The 22,776-nt window shown below is 41.4% G+C and overlaps 1 protein-coding gene across 4 annotated transcripts in view; it reads left to right on the forward strand.

The window, feature by feature from the left end:
* Positions 1-21,971, forward strand: part of ERBB4 (erb-b2 receptor tyrosine kinase 4) — a 1,032,003-nt gene extending 1,010,032 nt beyond the window's left edge. For 2 of the 4 annotated variants that reach the window (XM_078379170.1, XM_020780670.3), the window contains exons 26-28: positions 10,518-10,565; positions 14,167-14,464; positions 17,715-21,120. In XM_078379170.1, the coding sequence (XP_078235296.1) occupies positions 10,518-10,565; positions 14,167-14,464; positions 17,715-18,160 (792 nt within the window). In that variant the 3' untranslated portion in view covers positions 18,161-21,120. Of the gene's footprint in view, positions 1-10,517; positions 10,566-14,166; positions 14,465-17,714 lie in introns of all 4 variants that reach the window. The other 2 variants (XM_078379181.1, XM_072977738.2) reach the window with 1 other exon arrangement.
* The last annotated feature ends 805 nt before the right edge of the window (positions 21,972-22,776 follow it).

Raw genomic sequence — 22,776 nt, forward strand, 5'->3', positions numbered from 1 at the left:
CCCAATTTTTGATTCATTTCAATCTTTCCAGTGAGTAGGGTTTATATAAATAATACTATATCCTTCACAAACCAAACCCACAATCATAAACTTCCCCTAGGTTCTTCTTCCCATCCACACACAGATGTTATCACATATAAATCAACTTTTAGCCCAGAAATTTAAAATACAACCATGGCAGAATTATCCTCTTTTTTTCTGCAAAAAGCCAACAAAATTCTATTGTCAGAGTCCCACACAGTCAAGCCAAAAAAGTTCAAACTACACCACGATCACAAGGTTTCAGTCTCTCCAATAGATCCCCTTATAATCCGCCTAATATTCTTTCCATTGGTCCAAAGAATCCATAAAGAAAAACTCCAGTCCTGGTTTTCCTGGCTCCTCCAGTCGGTCAGGTCTCGCTGTTTTGTTTGTTTCACAGTCTGTTCTCATGCTTCTAAAAAAAGAAACTCATTCCTTCTTCTCCAAAAACCAGATAAACATCTATTTTCAGAGTCCCACACAGTCTAGGTTAAGAGATCCAAGATGAACCGCATTCACAAAGTTTCAGTCTCATAAATCCTGTCCATCGGTATTTTCCTCTCGGATTTTTTCAGGAACAAAAAACTTTCCAGTCACTGTCTCTCTTTGAGCCTTGAGCCAGCCTGCCGTTTAAGAGTCAGTTTAAGAATCAGAAGCAGGCTGGTAAGCAAAAGCTCGCCGCTCCTTTCCTTCTTTCAGCCAAATATTTTCACTCTGCTTTGAAAGCTTCAACTTAATTTGTTTCTAAATATTTTCTACACCATAATGTTTATTCTCTTCTCCTCCGGGGGGGGGGGTACTCACAGTTCAGTGCCAAGATGGCTCCCGCATCCGATCTGTGCTTGAGTGAATTTTACAGATGGAAGAAATACTGGGTTGCTGTCCGCTCTTTCCCATCTGTTGCTCACCAAATGCTTCAGAAAACCTCTCCTGGTCTCTCCTTCGATCCCCTTATTTCTAAGGGGACCCCAAACCGGGCGGTTCCAGCTTTTCCCGGAAGCTTTCCCCTGAAGCTGCTGGCTGCACCGCAACAAGCCCCACCTCCTCAGGAGATCCTAGATTGGCATGTCAGGCAGTCAGTAGCACTGCTGAAAGGGCTATGGGGGTGTATCTTTTTCAGAGGCTTCATAAGCCTTCTCCCTGCAGTCATTTCCCACTTCTGTGTGAGTCTCTTGAGAGTGAGAGCAGTTGTTGCTATTTGCTAGCTGTAGCTGTGCTTTCACTTTCGTGGCAGCAAAGCACTAATTTTCTTCATTTAATTAATTTCTTATTTCATTCATTAATATTATTTGAACTTTACTGGAAATTTGGGGAGGGATTTCTTTAGCTGTGTAGGTATTAAAGTTAGGCTACTTCTTTGGCTTGTGATCAGGCAGGGGGGTGATCTCGGGGGGGGGATTTTGTCTGTGACTGGAATGTCTTTCTCCAAAATTAACTCCCTGAGTGCTTGAGTGTCTGGTTCATCTGGAGTTGTGGGGCCCGATGTCATCAGTATGCTGATGACACCCAGCTCTACCTCTCCTTTTTCCTATTGCAGTGGATGCTGTTCCGACTCTTGAATACTACTTGGGGACCATTCTGGAGTGGATGAGGGCAAATGGACTGAGGTTGAATCCAGACAAGACAGAAATCCTGCACATGGGCGGCCCCAGAGATACAGTAAATGGGTTTACTGCATCCCTCTCCTTTGGGGGTGTGACTCTTCCAACAAAGAGTGAGGTTCGCAGCTTGGGCATCTGCCTAGACCTGGATCTCACCATGGAAGCCCAGATGGCATCTGTGGTCCGGGCAGCCCATTTCCATCTTTGGAGGATTGCCCAGCTGCGTCCCTATCTAGATGTGGGGGCACTCACGATGCTGATTCATGCCCTTTTAATCTCAAGGATAGACTGCTGCAGTGCTCTCTATGTGGGGCTATCCTTGAGACTGATGTGGAGACTTCAACTGGTCCAAAATTCGACAGCCAGTTTAATAACTGGGGTGAAGAAATTCCAGCACATCTCCCCCACTCTGGCTGCCCTTCATTGGTTACTGGTTTGTTTCCTCATCGACTTCAAAGTTATGATGATAGCATTCAAAGCCCTAAAATGGTTTAGGACCTAGGTATCTATCAGAATTCCTGCTCCCAGCCAGATCTATCTGTAATACCCATTCTGCACAGGCAGGGCGGTTGAGGGCCTTGACCTCGAAGGAGGCCCGGAGGGAAAGAACAAGAAACTGGGCCTTCTTGGTGGTTGCCCACCACCTATGGAACAACCTGCCTATTGAGATCCGCCTGGCACCTTCGCTGGATGGGTTCAGAAGAGCATTGAAACCTGGCTCTTCCACCAGGCTTTCCCAGAGCACTAAGATCTCACCCTCCCTTTTTACCATTCTTTTTGCCATCCTCTCCATATCTCTTTTTACCACTTTTACTGCCATCTGTTTTAATTTCCCTAATCATGTATTAATATATTTTTATTGTGTTTTTAGTATTATTCCTTATATTGTTGTTAGCCACCCAGAGTGGCCTGCTTGGGATATAAATTCAAATAATAAGCAAGCAAGCAAACAAACAAACAAATAAATATTAGTTCCCCCATTTTTATATTAGAATTTTTGTATTTCATTATATAGATGTTTGGCCAACATAATGTGTACATTCATGAGGCAATGTGCACTCCAAACTACACCATCATTTGAAGATAAGGATGGTGCAAGAAGTTAAATCTTTAGTCCCTCATGTGTAAGATGATTTATTATACTTTTATACAATATTCTGGAACATCTGGTGGATAACACGTCTCCTTTACATTCATAACAAACCTGTAGAATCCAACAGAAAGCAGTGAATTCAAAGACAGAAGTGAACTTGGTTACCGAGCTTCATATGATCAGAAGGTCTCCTTGGTATGGTTTCCACTCTAATAGAACTTCATAAACATGTCCACTGGAACATACTTGCAGTTCCTTTCCACACTTTTCATGAAATTCAGAAGTGGAGTATGTGGAGATGAAGCATGCACTCTGTCAGGAATGCCCTTCCTTTAAGATTTATTCCAGTAGGGGAAAGTTCCAACTCTAGTTCCCAAATTCCACCACCCTTTGAATCCTAGGATGGATGAAACCATGAATGGGCTACTATGGGCAAGGTTCTAACCCTAGCTTTCCACTTATTCCCTTATTTTGGGATAAAATACTGTTGGCTGTGTACTTTAAGCCTTGCACATCATCCTGACTAGGTAGGAAACCTAAAGAACAAAAATAGGCATATAGCCCTGTGGCTAAGGCACTTTTTAAAGATACTCAAGCCCTTGTTCCCCCAAGGATCACACATGGGTAAAATATAATATAAGGTTTATTTTTAAAAGTAAAAAATTGTAAAAACATAAGATATTCAAAATGGTTCCAAATTGTACTGTTATAATGTCAAGCCTCTAAGGATTAGGTGAGCTTCTGAAAGCAATTCCCCAATAAAACACTAAAAACATAGCTAACTAGAATATAATGGGTTTACTGCATTCTATGTTACCATTGCTAACTCTCCTAATCAATCAAGGAAGGCTATAAAATGTTGTCACTCCTCCTCCTTCTCCAACACACACATACTTAGCCCCCCTTTCTATAACTTAAATCAACGTCTCTGCATTGTGATCATATCCAATCAGCGTAATGTCCTTTGTTTGCATGTCCATGCCCAATTTGTAACTTTCCAAAATCCAATTTCTCATTCCCAAGCTGGTAAGCAATTAAGATGGAATCCAGTGTTTATCACCCTTGGGCTGTAACCTTGAAGCAGTCTTCTGGCACACAAAACAATAGGCTGCTTCTCAGGCTGGGCCATGGTACCCATGAAACTCTGAGAAACAAGTACTGCAAAACCCATCTCCTCACACACTCCCAGTACCCTCTTACATGGTGACATAAACAAGACTCTGCAGTGATTTACTCAGTAAGCTTCATAGCTAAGTTGAGGGTTTGGGTTCAGTGTTCCCCCAGCAGCTGGTGAGACCATTTTGAAGATTCTTCAGGAATGTTGCTCCATAACTTCCCGTCTTTTCATCTGGTTTGTGTCCTCATTTGGGAAAATATACTATAGGACAAACATGCCTTAATGGTTCATTTGCAGTCAGTACAGACATGGCAGTACTGTCTTTGTCCTGTCTCATTTCTCACACAGTTCAGACTAAAAGAGTCATACTTCTAACCTTTACTGAGAAGAGGACAGTTCTCTAGTATGAAATTAGCAGACAATCAGCTCTAACTCTTACTGGAAAGTGCCATCAATCAAGTTCTTTTTCAAATGTGACTGTGTCCCTGGACAACTTTATAGCATCTGAACAACAAATGTTTGCGCAGAGGAACAGAGCATGGGAGAACAAGGTTTACAGCAGGGGATGACCAAGAACTGTGAAGATATGTGTGCTGGCAACACCCTCCACATCTGATATTATTAGTATCTGAGGTACTGTTCTCTGATGTTTCCAGCCGCCTCAGAAGCAGTGCATGCAGCTTTGAAGGAGGGTCCTTTACCTCATCAGCAGCACAGCAAGGCTGTGTTAATGTGGAGGAAAAGAAGCAGCAAGAGACTTTTGCTAAGAATGATAATGTGAGGCAGAATGGAATGGGAGGGGGAAGCTAGAGAAGTAGTTGAGGATGCTTTTCAAAGTGCAGATGTAAAAACATAAGGAAGCTGCCTCAGACCAAAGGCCTTTCTAGGCCAGCATTCTGTTCCCATAGTGACCAAAGAAGGATTTCTGGGAAGCCCACAAACAGCAGCACATGAGCTGTTCTCTTAAGCTTCCCTTCTTTTAGCTCAGGAGTGATTTCTGAGAGACAAAAAGTCCAGATCTCTTTGCTTGGATATACCTGATGAATATTTGTTGCACTGCTTCTTGAAAAAGCTGTTCTGTGACAAAAGTCAGACTTCTAAAAGCGGGGGAACAATTTAACACTGCTTTTAAAACTTGAACAATTTAGCACTCCTTTTAAAACTTAGCCAGCTTGGGCAAATTTAAAAATGTGCAGTCGGTCATGTCACAGTGACTATGCTTCCAATAGGCAGCATGTCTCTGTGTATCATTTACCAGAAAATAGCAGTGGAATGGGGATATTGGGTTCATGTCCTCCTAGTGGGCTTCCCGGAGGTATCTTGCTTGGCCACTATGGGTACAGAATGCTAGATGAGGTGAATCTTTGATCAGATCCAGCAGAGCTTTTAGTTTTTATGTTGCCATGCAAGAGATATATTGCTTCTTCACGCTTCACTTCATCTTTTTTCAAGAAGAGACTTTACTAGACTTTACTAGAATCTCACTTAAGGCAAATTCAAAACAAGCTGGAGGATTAAAATTGGATACTTTTGGAATTCTGACAGAAACCAAAGGCCTTTCAATACAAATAACAACTCCTTGGTCTGAACCCCCTCCTGGGCCAACCTGGAGTTTCAGGTTTTGGGCACCACATGGACTTCCTGTCATCTGGGGGAGGGTGTTAGGCAGGACTTACTGCCCCCAAACTAGGCAGAACTTCTAGGAGCCTTTCCCATAATATAGTTGATTCTCTCATAGGGAATCTGGGCACAGAGGCCCTATTCCTCCCATTTGGATTTTACCCAGTGCCCATTACTATCCAAGTCAACAACCCAGTAAGGTGACAAGATGAAAGTTTTGGAGCTTCATGTCATCAATATGTGGATGACACCCAGCTCTATCTCTCCTTCCCCCCTTCTGCAGTGGATGCTATCCTGTCCTGTAAGCGCTGCCTGGATGCGGTGTTGGGATGGATGAGAGAAAACAGAATGAGGCTGAACCTGGACAAGACGGAAATCCTGTGGGTGGGACTCCCTAGTGTCTGTGGTCTGGGTGCTTCCCTTTCCTTTTGGGGGGGGGTCACGCTTTCTGCAAAGGATGAGGTGCGCAGCTTGGGCATATTCTTGGACCCAGTGCTATCAATGGAATCTCAGATAGCATCTGTGATCTGCACCACCTATTTCCATCTAAGGCAGATCACCCAGCTGCATCCTTACCTTCACACTGGGTCCCTCACCATGCTGGCCCATGCACTAATAGTCTCAAGATTAGACTACTTTAATGCTCTGTACGTGGGTCTGCCCTTGGTGCTGTCATGGAGACTCCAGCAGGTCCAGAACTCAGACGCCAGATTACTGAGTGGAGGGAGAAGACTTCAAGCTATCTCCCCCACCCTGGCTGCCGGGCACTGGCTACCTGTTCATTTCTGTGCCAGCTTCAAGGTAATGGTGTCAACATACAAAGCTCTAAATGGTTTGGGATTTTGTTTTCTGGCAGAATGCCTCCTTCCAACCAGATTTGCAACTCCTGTAAGATCCTCCCAGGGCCAGGCTGGGTGGTTGAGAGTTCTGGCCCCAAGAGAGGCTCGGAAAACAACAACCAGAAACTGGGCCTTCTTGGTAGTGGCACCTCAATTGTGGAATGGTCTCCTGCCCAAAATCTGCCTGGCCCCTTCATTGGGAACTTTCAAGCGATTACTAAGAACATGGTTATTTAGACAGACCTTCCCAAATTCTATTATACTCCGATACAATAGCGTTTAAACCACCAGATATTTGCTAATGTTCAACCCTCCACCATGCTTTCATTATTTTTAACGTTTAATTGATATTATTTTCATTTATTTATACTGTATTGATAATTCTACATTATTGTCCTGTTATTGTACTGTCTTCCCTTTTATTTTTGTTTTATTGGACTGTGTAAGCTGCCCAGAGTGGCCTGAGTTGCCAGATGGGCGGTATAGAAATCAAATGAATGAATGAATGAATGAATGAATGAATGAATGAATGAAAAATTAAAAATTAAAAAAAAGATATAAAACAAGCAAAGTTTCCTACCATCTAAACATCAGACCACAATTGCAATCTGTCCTTCCCTCTTTTAACTATAAAGGGGTAGCTGAGGTTAAAGATGCACTGGTTCTTTCTTTTCCGGAGCAGCTCTTTAAATACTTTAGAAGCAGACCACGGTGAAGACTCCACATTTTTGTCTTGTCCCTGGCTTAGTTTCCTCTCCTGTGACTGGCTTGCCAGGAGAGCTTCCCTTCAGTCATGAAGTGAGGGTTTCCAGACTGGTCAAATTCCACATGACAACCTAGAGAATATGAGACTTGGCTGCTTGCTTCCCTCACCTATAGGAAGTTATGAAGAGTGGCATTTGGTGAGTTTGGGTGGAGCACATGAAGAGTTACCTGTGTGAAGTGGCACCCAATGTTGCTCTCTTTGAATTGGGGTATAAAAGTTATACTAAATGCTAGCCTCTGTGTAAATGTGTTTGAGCCTCTGAGTTTTCATACCCATTCAGAACAAATAATAGCAATTCAAGAATGCAAGTCTGTTTCAATCTGTTCCCTCAAAACAGAGCTCCAATCTCTCTCACATTAACATTAAACAGTATTGGACAGACTGGACCATTTTTCTCCAGCACATTGTGTATGTAGCTGGAGTCCCGAAGGCAGCATGTGTCGTTCTGCCAACTCCTGCGACATTGCTGGAACCAGTCGTATTGGCTCTTGCCTTTCTATTGGACCATTTCAGCAATGTGGAGAGGGGGGATCTGCTGCTTGGGTAACAGCCTATCCTCCATATTACCTTACCCGGGCTTCATGCTCTGGAGAGGACACTCCTCGATTCAGAGCATGTTACCATAGTCTCTCGAGACTGAAGGATGCCTATGCTATGTGTATCTAGTGCCATTCGAAAAATGGCACTACACACACAGACAAACACATGACCAATAAAATGAGGTGGGAGGAAATCTGGTGAGCATCTTAAGCACAAGAAGGTATCATTGAAGCCTCCAAAATTACTACATTGCATTATAATTAGAAAGCAATTTAAAGATATTTAAAACCAGTTATGTTACATTTCCATTCCTGCTAACTGCCATTTTAGCTCTTTCCTGGCATCTTCTTTTTGGAATGCTGGATATGGTGCTTTTGCGTGGCTGAAAAATAATCCTCCACTCACCAATTAACCTAAAACACCCATAAAAATAAAAAAATGTGTAGCTCAGTGTTTTGTTTTCAAGACAGGAAAACAACCTTAAACAAAAGGGTACCATAATGTTCCTTGTCGTAATATTCGAGACAGCAGTGGTTTTATATTTGTCTCAATGGTGCCATAATGCTTTTTTTGTTTTTGTTTTGCTTTGCTTATATCTGTTACATCTAACAGTGATTTCTTAGCTGAGAAGGGTTGTGTGGAGGGCCAACTAGACAGGATGGTGAGTGTTCCATGTGCTTATACAGGGAGGTTCCCCAGTCATAGAAAATGATGGAACTGGTATCTTTTCTAAAATGGCTATGCAAGATGGAAGCGGGGACCATGGCCTTCAGGCTTATCTCCTTGGAGCCTCGCACCAAGAACTGTTCTTTCAGGCAAACATACTTCCACTGTGTGAGAAGAATGGTTGGGGAGCAAAACTGCAGGGTTAACCCACAGGCTGTAGGGCAGGCTCTCGCGTTTTCACTTGGTGCCCTCCATCTTGGATTGCTACCCCTGCCTGCCTCCCTCCCTCCATCCTTTCCATTTCAGACTTTTTCCCCTTGATCTTTTGGGGGGAAATTTCCAGCCACATCTTGGATTCTTTTTGCTGCTGCCAGGCAGTCTGCCTATGCCATTGTACCTCCTTGGGATTATTATTATTATTTTATTCTCCCAACCCCATTTCTTTAGAGATTTTTCCCACCTTTTTTTTGGGAAGGGTTTCTTTCTTGGATTATTTTTGTTGCTGTCAGCTGCAGGATGCAAAGAAGAGAAGATAACACATACAATAGTAGAGGGAAGAGAAATCTCCCCATATTCTAGTAGTTGGGGGGGTGAGCGCTCTGGTTGTATTGCCCCCCCAATTTGATTGTTTGCTTTTCTTGGTTTTGAGAGAGAAAGCTGTATTGTTCTGTTATTGACTTTCTTTCTCTTCCTTCCTTCCTTCCTTCCTTCCTTCCTTCCTTCCTTCCTTCCTTCCTTCCTTCCTTCCTTCCTTCCTTCCTTCCTTCCTTCTTGCTATTTATAAACATTATTTGATTAATTTACTGTGTATTTATTCTGTTAGAGATGTATATTTTGGTGGATTTGGGGAAATCAGGAACTGTTTTGTTTGATTTTGTGGTGCTGTGTGAGCCAGATGGGTGGACTTAATGACTATGCCAGTGATCCACTCAGCTGTGTGGACAGGTCTTTCTTTTAGTGGTGTTGTGTTGTTGTTGACTGCTTTGGTGAATAGTTATCTCTGTGTGCCCTGTCTGTTTCCTTGCCTTTTTTCCGTTGTCCTCTCCAGGCCCAGAGAATCTGTTGTGTTGGGTAGCTGTTACTGAACTCATTCTGTTGTTCTGAATATGATAATAATATACTAGTGCCTATATAGATCCCATGGTGATTTTTCTTCCTCATGTGCTCTTACCTGCTTTTGGAATAGAATGGTTCTCTTTTGCATTGCCTCTGCTTTTTTCGAGTAAATTTGAAAGGCCCTTTAGAGCTTTCTGGAGTAACAAACAAAAAACAAATAGGAAACAGGAAACAAATTACCCAAAAAAGATTTTTCCCCTTTATGTAAAACAAAAGACAGGTGCACAAAAATACGAAAATGAAACCAAAGAGGCATCACTCTGATAGAATCCCAAAATGAAAGAAATACAAAAATCATTGCTATGCACATCCCTATATCCCTGTAACTATGTCCTAGTGCTAAATAGGGTATATAGCATTAAAGAATTGTATAGCAGAGAGGTGAGAGGGGCAGCTGAAAAGCCAAGATGGACGCATGCTCTGTATTTGGAAAGTGAATAATTTTTCTTTCCAAATACTTGTTAAATACTTGAATTGTCCATGCTGAGGCCTAATTTCATAGAACTTAGAAAGGCCCATTGTATATCTAGAAAGTGAAAGAGTAATGGAAATTGCTTGAAGAAAATCACTGAACATAAAATCTAAAAGCAACAACCAGCACTACCAATGGATTCATACCCTCTCAGACTAGTGGTCTCATACTGCATTTCATTTTCAGTCCATCGTGGAACAGTTGTGGTTTTCTTTGGCACACGTTATCAAAATGAGCAATGTTGATAATTTTCTGGCAACAGTGTTTGCAAGCTTGAAATCTGTTCACATTCTCTAACATTGGACAATAAATCTTACCTTTCTTTTAGGACAAAGTGGGTGATAGGTGGCACCTCCTATTTGAGCTGATTGTCTGCATGCCCCTCATTCTTGTGCGTACAAGAAAAAGCCCTTTCCACACTTTGCCCAGCTTTTTCTAATCACTTAATAGCCAAATCTTCCAGACCTTGAGCTCTCACGAAACTGCCATTTGATCACTTTCAGTGGAAGGTTTGTTTGAACAGAAAGAGCTGGATTTGGCTAGTGTTGAGTAAATCTCACTGATTTGTGCATGCCTTTTCTTCATTGATTCATGAAACGCATGTGAGTCTATTTCATCCATGTGACCTCTTACTATATCCATCATTCCACTTTTCTTTCCTATCAGAGTGAAATTGGACACAGCCCTCCTCCTGCCTACACCCCTATGTCAGGAGTAAGTATCATCATCATGTTAGGGGTTTGTTCGTCTTTTTAAGAAAATGTATCCTTTCTTCCTCTCTTGTCTCCATAATTCCACAGCTTCTCTTACTCTCTTTAACATATCCAGCCTTAGAGCCAGATCTGTTGATCAGCTCCAATAGAACGCCTACCCAATCAGCATTTCTCTCAAGTCCAGTAAAAATCTTACTGAGAGCTCAGAATTCTATTAAAACAAACCTATCATCACTGCTTTATATACAAAACGTTTGTACTGTACCTAATTGGCCAGTGTTGCTAGTTCATTGTTCAGTTCTGTATTTTCTTCATGTTTGGTAATTGATGTGAGTTAAAGATAAGGAACAAGTGAACCAATAAGGACATCACTCTAAGGTCTAAATGCATCTTTATGGAATCAGCCCTGGGAGACGTGAGTGCTGCCCTGGGTCTTGTGTTACTGCTGGAATTGTGTCTGTATGTACGTACACATCTGTGTCCTCATTCCAATGAGCTCCCAGATTCTGGAGTGGCTTAAGGAGGTGCCTGTTGTCTTTGCAATTTATATTTGAGAAGCAGCTGTTAAGGTTGGCAGAAATCTTCTCAGATATAAAAGCTGGCAGAAAGCAGATGCCAACAGATTTAATAAACAATGGTTTGGGTTTGGTTGGAAAGGAATGATACATTGTTCTCAAAGATGCTGTGTTCCAGTTTCTTTCCCATGTATCCATATGTGAAACAGGAACAACGGTGTGCACACCCTGCCTCTTGGTCTCATGTGCCTGTGCTGGTTCCACACACATCAGAGGGCCACACATAGGCTTTACATTTCAATGGGGCGCATAGCATAGCCCTAAATCTGGCAATCCACTCCCAGCTTTTCTCCTGATGTTTTGGGCTGTGCTTGTTATATCTTATGTGGATATGAGGTGATCCCAAATATGTGACAAGCACCCCAGCTGGGCAGAAAAGCATGTTATGATCTTGTTCCACCCGCTGGACACATGAGGAAGAAAGAGGAGTTAGTGTTTGTATATTATGCACGGTTCCTTCTGCCCAGGCTAAAAAGAAGTAGTCAGTCAGCTCCTGATGGCCTTGCACCTCTTCCTTGCTGCTGATCTTCATCCTCTGTCCATGGAATGAAATCTTATTTGGTTCCTTTCTTCCTTTGCAGGGAGGTCCTGGCAACCAGTCTATTCCTGCCCTTTATAGGGCACAGGGGCAGGAGACTGAGTGATTAGAAACATGATCTTTGACCACCTGTTCTTGGAACATGGCATGGGTGAATCTGGGGCATGCCATGCAAGCAGTTGACAAGCTTGTTGGGGAATCCATAGCTGTGCATGAATAAAATGGGCCAATAAAACCCTGGAGCTGGTTCCGTTCCTAGGCAGAAACAAGAAAAATCCAACAAATGCAAAAGACTACTGTAGTTTGTTGATCCAGAAAGTAGGGATTTGAATCCCAAATGCTTTTCTAGTGCCAAAGTCATCAGCAGGGTATTATTAAAAATATATTATAATCTCATAAAATATGAGTTTGAAAAATGTTGTAACACTTCAAATAAATAAATGTATGGTAGTATCATTCAATAAAATATGTAATTTACAAGAAAATAAAAACTTAATACTGTAATAATTTTCAAGTCAATTCTGACATGGCAGTCCTCCCAGGGTTATCTAGTAAATAATACTCAGAAGTGGTGGAATCCAAGGACTGTGCAGCTTGCCCAAGGCCACACAGGCTGGCTCTTCTCCCTGGAGGCACAGTGGGAAATCTCATTCCCAACCTCTACCACTTCAACCAGATACCTAATTCACTGAACTATCTAGTCAACTACTCATAAGAAAATTAAGATGGGAGGATATTATCTTTACTATGCATCCTACATACTTAGTATAGTGTAGTGGGTAAAGTGAGGCACAGAAACTCAGGGGACATGGGTTTGAACCCCTGCTCAGCCATGGAAACTCACAAAGGGGTGGAACTGGTAAAACCATTCTTAAATATATCACTTATTTTGAAATCCTTGTTAGGATCTGTATAAGTTGGCTCCAATGTGATAGCACATAACACATACAAAGATCTTATACACTTCAATATGCCACACAAAAACACTTTCCTTATTCAGAATAACTACTGGCTGCAGGCATAAGTAGAACTGATTGTTTAATACAGTGCATAAATGTTAAATTCCAATTTATTTATGTAAAGTCAGAGAATTGGGAAAACTAGTGCAAATGCAATGTAGCAGTATCTACCACAAATATAAACAAACCACGTATTTAATTCCCAAATACCTTTTTTTTTTAAAAAAAAAGTCCAGAATCCTACTAGTGTTTACATTTAAAAAATATAATTTGCCGTGACTAATGGAAAAGCTGCCAGGGTGTGTCTCAGTCATGTGTCTGGTCATGCACCCAAGTACACAACCAAGATGCACCCTGGCACTTCATCAATTAGCTGCAGCAGTACGTTACACACTAATGACCACCAATAGGATACCAGCCACTGAAAGTTAGTTTGAAGCCTACGGGAGGTGTGAAAAGGTATTGTTGTGACATTAGATGTCTTCAGCATTTAAGGAGCTCCTTTTTCTAATATCATGCTCTCTGTAATGTGTCCTTTGACTTGAAGCCACCAGAGAGTTGGGCTCAAGTGAACTCTTGGGGTCAATTACTTTGGGAGAAACATGAGGCGTGAAAGAGGAATACAGTAAAGGTGGCAGAACCACTCAAGTGGGTAGAGCACAACCCTAGACCGCTCCCCAAATCATCCTGGCTCATTGGTATCCGTAATAGGTTATGTGAAAAAGACAAGATACTGGTTGAAGGGCTAACTGTTGTTTATTGTTCAAATGAGAATAATAACAATTTGGATGAAAAAAGTACAAACAAATTTTATATAAAGTCTCAACTTGAAACATTCTATATTGTTATCAGTTTTGGAATTTTGTAAAATTGGTAAGTTTTCTGCAACTTTTTTTAAAAATAAGACATATGCAGTACAAGTGAAATCTGGAGGGAAAGCTGATCGCGAAACCATTATACTGAGGCACATGGAGCTCCAGCTGTGGGAGCTGTTATGGCACTCTGACAAGGCGCTGGTCATGCATATTTGTGTACCTGATCTCATGACCTGGTTGTGCCACTGCTACTGCTTCCACAGTTAGCCCTCTACACACGTAAACGCCAAACAGGATACTGGCCTATGTAGCTTGTGCTCTCTCTCTCTCTCTCTCTCTCTCTCTCTCTCTCTCTCTCTCTCTCTCTCTCTCACACACACACACACACACACACACACACACACACACACACATACACACACACACACACACACACACACACACACACACACACTTTCTCTTTCTCTCTCTCTCTTTATATATATATTTGCATAGGAATCCAGGGAATCATCAGTACTGTAAAGAAAGGACATTGATGTTCAGCTGTTCCAGTTATTCCAAGAGATGCCTTTGGAACAAATGTGCCATCTAGAAAAAGACATATCATGTTGAATGCATAAATGAACATTATATGCAATTTTATACGTGTAAAACTCACTGAGGTATAATGTTACTGTTGCCATCTTCTCACATGGTGTTCTGTGTTTCTTTTTAGAACCAGTTTATCTACAGAGATGGCAGCTTAGCTCCAGAGCAGGGAGTCCCCTTGCCCTATCGGGCTGCCATACCGAGCATAGCCCCAGAACCTCCCATCTTGCAAGGGGCTGCAGAAATCTGCGACGACACCTGCTGCAATGGCACTTTACGGAAGCAAGTGGCCAGCCTTTCGCAGGAAGACAGCATCACGCAGAGGTACAGCGCTGACCCAACCGTTTTTATACCAGAGCGAGGGGCACGGAATGAGCTGGATGAAGACGGCTATATGACTCCGATGCCAGAGAAGTCCAAAACAGGTCTGTACCGTAGCGTGTGAATAACAAGCTTTCTGGTTGGGAAGAGAATCTTAACTCTGTCTGAAAAGATTTTACCATGGAGGCTAATGGCTCATAGCCATTGGCTTTCGGAGGTTATTGTTTCTCATGCTGGCAGGCCAGTTTTCTTCCAAAAACTTGGCAGTGTCCGTGAGATTTTCCCTGCCTCAATTTTGTCTTGCAAGTAACACTGAACGACTAGGCTGGAAGGTAAGTGTAAGGAGTCATTGCATTGGATTGTATAAGTACTCAACCTTTCCCTTTATTTATCAATCTAACGTGATTTGTTGTTACATTTTGGTAAAATGTGATCATAATTTATTTCCAAAAGATATGTATAAACCTTGCCAGCATTCTTTTCCATTTGTGACTGCCTCATGAAGGTAATCTTTCAGGAAAAGGTACATTCCCCCCCCCCCCCCTTTAACATAGGCTTCTGAAGTTACAGGACAAAGATCAAAAACAAAGGATATCTTTATTAGACCACGAATGTCTCTCAAGAAGGCAAGCTTTGAGTCCTTCAGGACTCTCCATCAAGGATGTAAAAGTAAGGATAATAAAGTATGTGTTTAGCACAGGCAGAATGAAATAATAAACATAAATTACGAGTTTTGCAAAAATGAAGGAGAGATTAAATTAGAGCAAGGATTAATCTGTGGATATGAAAAAGAAACCAGTAAAGCCATGTGTTTCTAGCAATACAAAAGCAAGGATAAGTGATACTTTTATTGAACTGCTAATTTTTTTTAAAAAGCTACTTTTATTTACATGCTGTGCTTAATAGTTTAAAAGGGGGGAAATGATTCATTTGAAATGTGATGCTGAATGAGAGCTATGTGGATACCCTGGACTGCCAGAAAGACAAACAAGTGAGTCCTAGATCATGTCAAGCCTGAACTATCTCTTGAAGCAAAAATGTTGAAACTGAGACTATCCTACTTTGGGCGCATCATGAGTAGGCAGGATTCTCTGGAAAAGACAGTAATGCTGGGAAAGGGGGAAAGCAGCAGGAAAAGAGGAAAGCCAAATATAAGATGGGCTGACTCCTTAAAGGAACCGCAGGCTTGAGTCTGCAGGAGCTGAGCAGGGCTGTTGAGGACAGGACATTTTGGAGATGGCTCATTCGTGGAGGTCATCATAAATCAGAAGCAACTTGATGACACATAATAACAATAGTTTCTCACTGTTGTTTGCTTGCTTTCACTCCACTAATGGCTATCTCCCATATCAGATTGCGATGAAGAGCACTGTTGCTTCCTGGGAACTGAGCAAGAGCAAAGTAAAGTAAAGATAACACCTCTTGGCATATTTGGGGTGGTCATGAAATATGGGGAGGAATTTAGGTATGTCTCTTTTGACACAAAGGTACATGGTTACAGGCTAACATCATGAGGTGTCATCTTAGAACTGCACAATTCCCACCTTATGGAGAGAGAGAGAGAGAGAGAGAGAGAGAGATTGCCAGCCTTAAGGCCTATCTTATGGTGTTACAGCCAAAGCCGGGTGGACTTTATTCAGAAAAAACTGAGACTGTGCAGAAATCTTTATATTGGAAAATGATGGTGAAGTAAATAATAGCCTTTTATTTCAGACGTATGTATCTTACGATACCATGTACCAGCTTTACAACTTACATAGCTTAATTCATAGCTAATAAAATATGTTTTACCTGCCTTTCAATCTAATAAAAGGCATACTTTTCCCAAGAGTCTCACTAAACGAGACACTGATTCAATATATGGAATCAGTGCAAGCTTTAGAAGAAAAGATTCTGTTCAGCCATAAACTTGGCCTTATTTTTTAGCTGGTCTATTTGAAGGTAGTGTGGCTATCTTTGCATATTTGAAGTCTCGGGCAGCAGACAGCAGTGAAAGATTTGTGTGCCTGGAGGGATAACATTAAGATAGCAGGGAATGTCTTTATGACTCTGAGGCTTACTTGCAACAATTTATGAGGACACAAAGACTTCAGTCAAGTTTCTTGATTCTGAATTCATTTATTCTTGTCAAGCAACTGGTTTTTGTGATTCTAAAATCTTGTTAGTAATTTTTCTGTTATTTAAAATGATTAAACGTCAGAGATGGACACGAATCTTGGTTCAGAGGTTTGTGCCAGTTTGTATGCATGGCACCACAAGTGCTGTGCAGTCCCTTCCCGCACCTGCCTAGCGAATGACCCACACACCAGTTGGAGTATGCTTCTCTCCTCCTCCTCCTCCTCTTTGACTCTTCAGCCAGCCCCCGGCAAGAGCATGGACTTGCCTGTCCCACCTCCTTGTCTGAGTGGGAGTTCAGCCAAGGAGGCAGGGCAGGGATGCTTGTGTTCCTGCTGGGGACTGGTTGAACAGCTGAAGAAGAGGAGCAGAGGAGCACCCGCTGGCTGGTGAATGGGGGATCCAGGTGAGGCAGGGGAAAGGAGTGTGCAAAACATGTGGTTCCATGCATATGAACTGTCACAAACCTCTGGAATGAGGTTCATGCCCATCTCTATTAAAGGTATTTTTAATAATACTGTTATACTCCCTTTATACTTACAAACACTAGGGTGGTGAACAATTCATATAACTATAAAAAAGAATAAACACAAAATGCAGTTTGAAGAAAAAAAATGCTTCAGAGAAACCATTGAGAGATGGCCAATGCAATAAGACCAACAACCCAGCTTATAATACCTGGGGCCCCAGAATAGTTATTACCTGGCACTGGAAGGAAGGCAACATCTTTGACACCTAAATTATGAAGTGTTCCTAGTGAGTACTGACAGGTTGGACTGGTTGCACGCCAAGTTCCAGGAAGAGTCCAAAGTGCCTCCACCTTGCCCAGATTCACTTTCATATTATGTATTAGTGCTTCTCTTACCCATTCCTTGAATCCAAATAGAAGTTCATTGCCTGCTGTTGTTAAACACAGGTCCATGATATCGCAAGGCCTCCTCTCTATTGCCCATTGTTTTGTATAACTTGCTAAGATTTCAGCGCTATATCCAGATGTTAAGCCCCATCAAAATCATGCATAGGATTGTTCTGTAAGGATAAACAGCAAGCTCTGTAGAACACTTTGAATGTTTATCAAAATGTACCATTTTCTTTCTTACAGTAACTTGCAGTCTGTTGCAACTTCATACAAATGACAATATAAACACATAAACCAATTCATTTTCTTTTAGCCTCTTGTCACAAGCTGCTTGGTGCAGGAGCTGTTTATTTGGTTAATGTACCTTTTGTCATTTCTAGATCATCTGAATCCAGTAGAAGAGAACCCATTTGTTTCCCGGCGGAAGAACTGCGATCTACAAGCACTGGACAACCCAGAGTATCTCAATGGCCAAAATGGGAAACCCAAAGCCGAGGATGAATACGTGAATGAGCCATGGTACCTCAACACCTTTGCAAGCACCTTTGAGAATTTGGAGTACATGAAGAAAAACGGGCTCCCGTTGCCTGAGAAGCCGAAGAAAGCCTTTGACAACCCAGGTTATTGGAATCACAGCCTGCCTCCACGCAGTACCCTCCAGCATCCGGACTACCTGCAGGAATACAGCACAAAGTATTTTTACAAACAGAATGGAAGAATCCAGCCCATTGTGGCAGAGAACCCCGAATACCTCTCAGAGTTCTCCCTGAAGCCTGGCATGATGCTGCCTCCTCCACCTTACAGACACAGAAACACAGTGGTGTAATCCCGGAAGTGTCCTCGAGAAATAGGGAACCCATACCAGCACTCTCCTTTCTTTCTTTCTCTCCCTTCTCCCCCCTCCCTCTTTTTTTCTTACTTGCTTGTCTCGTTTTTTCTTGCCAGTCCAACTTCTGTCCTCCCCCCTTCCCCCCCCCCGGCCATTTGATGTCTACAAATGGAAAGACATGTTTAAGTCATTTGTTCCAGGAATCAGGGAAGAAAGAAGAGCAGAAAATGAAAGAAAGGGAGGGGGTGGTGGAAAGCCTGGCATTTCTCACTTTCTACGCACCCGGAGGACCAGGAGGTCAAACAAGCCAATGAATACTAGTAAAAGCCAGTGGCGGTTTTTTTTGCCCGCTGTCAAGCTAGTTCTCCACGTAGTGATTCAGCTCTGATGCTGCAGGGAAAGTCACACTGTGTCAATTTCTATCAGCAGGAAATGCTTAGAGCTGCTGGAGCGTTCCTGGAGAAGGCAATTCCATTTGGGGGCGGGGGGGTGAGGAGTAAGAAAGGACAATTTTTATATCATAAGTGATGACATAATAACTGAGATTGAGAATCCAATTTCTTTCTTTAACACTTTTTATTCAGCCACCTAAACAGAATGGCTAACCAAGCTTGCTATATCTCTCTCTGCTTCACTGTGGCCATCTGAGGAATCGTGTCACAAGATCATAGAGCTCTCGCCTTCTGCTAGTACCTTTTCTCCATCACTTCTGCTGATGTGGGTCCATTTCCTTCCTTCGGAGGTCTTGTTACTTCATGCTCCCGCGCATGACATCACAGCTTTTCTACCAGTCAATGTGAGAACAAGCAGTTTGAAAGCAAAATATTTCAGGCCACAAGCAACAAAATGAACAGGGAAGCAAGAAACATCGTGGGTGTTTTTTTTTAAAGGCAAAGAACAACCAAGATTTATATGCACAAACATTCTGGTTCATGTTTTATTGTTGGTGAATACAAACAGTAATTCTCCTCTCAGTTTCCTTTGGCTTGTCAGCTAAAGTTGGGGAATAGTAGGCAGCAATGAGGACTGGAAAGAGGGAGAAGAATTACCATCTTTTTTCTTTTTCTTTCTTTTAAAATAAAATCCACCTGCTCCTAAAGGAGGCAGGATCAGGAGGGAGACTTGAAATCAAAAAGAAGAAACTGGCTGGGTAAAACGCACATGGCAGATCACTGGAAGATTAGTTTGCACTTAAGCTGTGGGTTTTAGTTTTAGTTTTAGATTTTTGTCCTTACTCTGAACTGTGTTCTGGAATCTGAATGAAGCAATATGGAAGCGACCAGCAAAATAAAATAATTTAAAATGTAAAATGAATGATAATAATCATAATAATATATATCTATATATTTAAAAGGATGACTGTGGAAATGCCAAAACAAAGTGAAATCACGTCTTTGGAACTTTTTTCTCATCGGTGCACTGACTGCTCACAGGAATACTGTTGAAGGAGTAATTAGCTCTGATGTAGTCTCATGAAGGAAATGAGCAAATGAGAAAGGGGTTGCGGGGGGGGGGGAGACGGTCGGCGAAGGGGGGGGAAGCCGTTCAGAACTGACTTTGACTAACAAACAAAAAAGACTGTGAGGCTGCTGTTGAGAATTATTGCTCTAGCACAGAGAAGAAATGCTAAATAAGGGTTTAGAAATTAGGATTGTGCATGGCTGTTATTTTCTCAGTCATATCTGTAAATAATTTGTCTCCCAGCACCTATGGACTTCTTTTCACCTTTGGCTTTTACATGCGGCCTTTTAAAATTTTATTTTATAGTTGGTTGCTTTTTTGACGAATAGGACTTCTCTTTTTTTGCAAGAATTTTAATTGTAGCTTTGAAAATGGAATAGCCAGCTGGCACAAAGACAGGAAAGGAAAAAAAAATACCCCCATGTTCCTATCTTAATATATTTGAAAGGAAATCATAGGAAAAACAAGAGTATCACAAAACTATGCACTTTAGTATTTATTAAAACCTGTAGTGGGGAATATTGAAAAGGGGATAGTATGGAAATACTGTTTGTACTTAAGAGTCAGAATGGCAAGTAGTTAAGAATTGTAACCAAGCCCAGGGTTCTTTTCAGATTTTAGAGGAATGTATTAGGAAAACCTACGAAGGGATGTTGCAAGATATCCTAAGCAGACACAGCATAGAGTTGCCATTTGAAAAGTTGCACATCAAAACTTTCCTAGTCTCTTGTGAGCTGAAGAACCAGGGTGTGGGATCCATACTGTGACATGATTTTTGTCATATGAAATCCCCTGTCCAATGTAGCTGAAAAATATATATGTATATAATGTACTAGATCACATTGCCTTTCCCCATGCTCATCCAGAAGCAGCCCCTAGTTTATAGCACTTGATTATGACACTTAGGGAAGTATTGTGATTTTTGATTTTGTTCAGATAGTTTTCTTGGTTTCTGTAAGGAAAGTGCAGTTGTGTCTTATTGTCAGGGTATCTCATGACTGCAAGGGAGGGGACCTCCCTCTGAAATTTTGAGGAGAGACGCCGTCCTGTCCCAGACCCATCCCTATTTGAGGAGGAATTGTGAAAACTAGTTTGAGAGATTTTTTTAGCCCTGAGCTTCTTGAACTGTGATCCATGGGTTTTATTCATTTCAAACAGGTTAAAAACATCTGTTTGGTTTTGTTTTTAAATTATCACAGTTGTTTTGACCAGGTTTGAGTTAGTAAACAGACTTAACAAGGCTCTGACTAGGGCCTATGATGTTCATAAAATGGTGCTGTTTCAGTCTGTTAACTTTTTTTCACAGCAGTTTTTCGGTTTGAGTCCCTTCTCAATAGCTTGGCTTAAGACCTGCTATTTTGATAAAATGGGGACCTTTTAAATTATCACGCTAACAACTAAGGGAAAAAAAGGTTATTAAAGTATGCGTTCTGTTATATGTTTTCTTTTCAATGTTGTAGAACAAAATATGTTTATTAAGTGCTGAGACCCCCACCAATTCTGAAGTGATCTCATTTTTTTTTGGGTGGGGGAGAGTTTGAGAACCGTTACTTTCATTTCTTTAATTCTTTTTTCTTTAACTTTCTTACGTTTTGGTTGCCTGGTTTTTATATTTTATATATCCAGATATGGCATTAGCCGTATGGTGTGTACATTAAATACCAAGTAAAGAAGAGTAACCAGTGCTCTTTTAACTATTGTTCCTTTTCCCACAGATCTAGCATTGAGTTTTTTAAAAGCACACTGGAGTCCACATGCTGAAGTCATTAATGTTCATGCGTTCTGAGGCCTGTAAATCTTATCAGCAGCACTGGGTCCTACTGCCACAGAGATCTCCATATCCCTGATTTTTATGGTGCTCACTCTTTATTCTTTCTGCCTGAGTACAGGAAATTCTAGCCAGAACTAAGAAACTCTGAGGCTGTTGGCTCTTGAAAGAGTGTACACTGTACGTCTCTGTCTTTCAAACCACAAACATTAAGTGTTTCCTACAGAGTTTCAGTCCCTTTTTCTTTTCTAGAGGACAGCCTGGCAGCTCACCGTTCAGAATCTTTCTTCTTGCTTTTATACAACTATTGATTAGTATCAGTACAGCTCATGAGATCTGAATTCAAAATTTGGAACAACATTTACATGTACTTTTATGTTAATATGGGAATCTGGGCCATTCCCTCTAGAACTGCAGAGACCTGGAAACCAGCATGTCTTCCTTTTTCTATTACATGACGTTTGTATTGGGCCAAATATTTGGTGAAACAAGCTATCCTCTGAATGATTAGACCTTTCATACTATATTTTATATGTAGGTGCACATCAGTATATAAGCTATTGATTTTAAATATTCCCAACCTAATGTTCATGAGCAAAGAAATTAAGAAAATACAAACAAGTGATGCTTCCATTAAGCTTGAAGCTGTAATGCCTGTTTGTAGCAGGGTTTTGCCTGCAGAAAATATAAATTCATCCTGCTTTTTCTGCATATAAATGATTAGACTGTCCAGTAACAGAAAGTAAAATGTGGGGAATATATATTTTTTTATTCTAAAGTTCAGAGGAAAAAAATATATATTCCCCACATTTTACTTTCTGTTACTGGACAGTCTGGTAAAAATCTTGGGTTTGTCTAACAGATAGTTTCTCTTAAGTATATAAATGTAGAAGAGTCATTTAGGGTTTGTCTATGCGGCTTGGCTGGAGCCGACTAAATAAGGTCAGAAGGAGGTTTGGTGGGATCCACATATCCAAATGGCGTACAGAATTCACACAACCCTATTTGATCCACATCAGCCCTTACCAATATTGTGAAGTCACTTGATAAGCTTGATAAGGCAGCTACTACAGGATATTGGCAAAAGCATCACTTCTTCAGGTCTTTGGAGGAGCTTTTAAAAAGTGTGTATTTGACAGTAAATATTTACTGCATGACTTTAAATGGAATATTTCCTCCTAGAAGCTTTTGTTTGCTTAGTTTTTCAAGATCTGGTGGGGAATCTGCCCACAGCTGAGTCAAGTCTTAAGCCATTTAACAATAGTGGCAAAAGGCTCACTTTTGGTCAATTTCCAGCAATCACACACACTGGAAATGTACCAAGCCAGTATGATCTTACATACACCAAAGAAGTAGAAGCCCACAACAGGGGCCAGAAAGGTAC

This window comes from Pogona vitticeps, chromosome 1 (genome assembly GCF_051106095.1).
Source record: "Pogona vitticeps strain Pit_001003342236 chromosome 1, PviZW2.1, whole genome shotgun sequence".
Taxonomy (NCBI): Eukaryota; Metazoa; Chordata; class Lepidosauria; order Squamata; family Agamidae; genus Pogona; species Pogona vitticeps.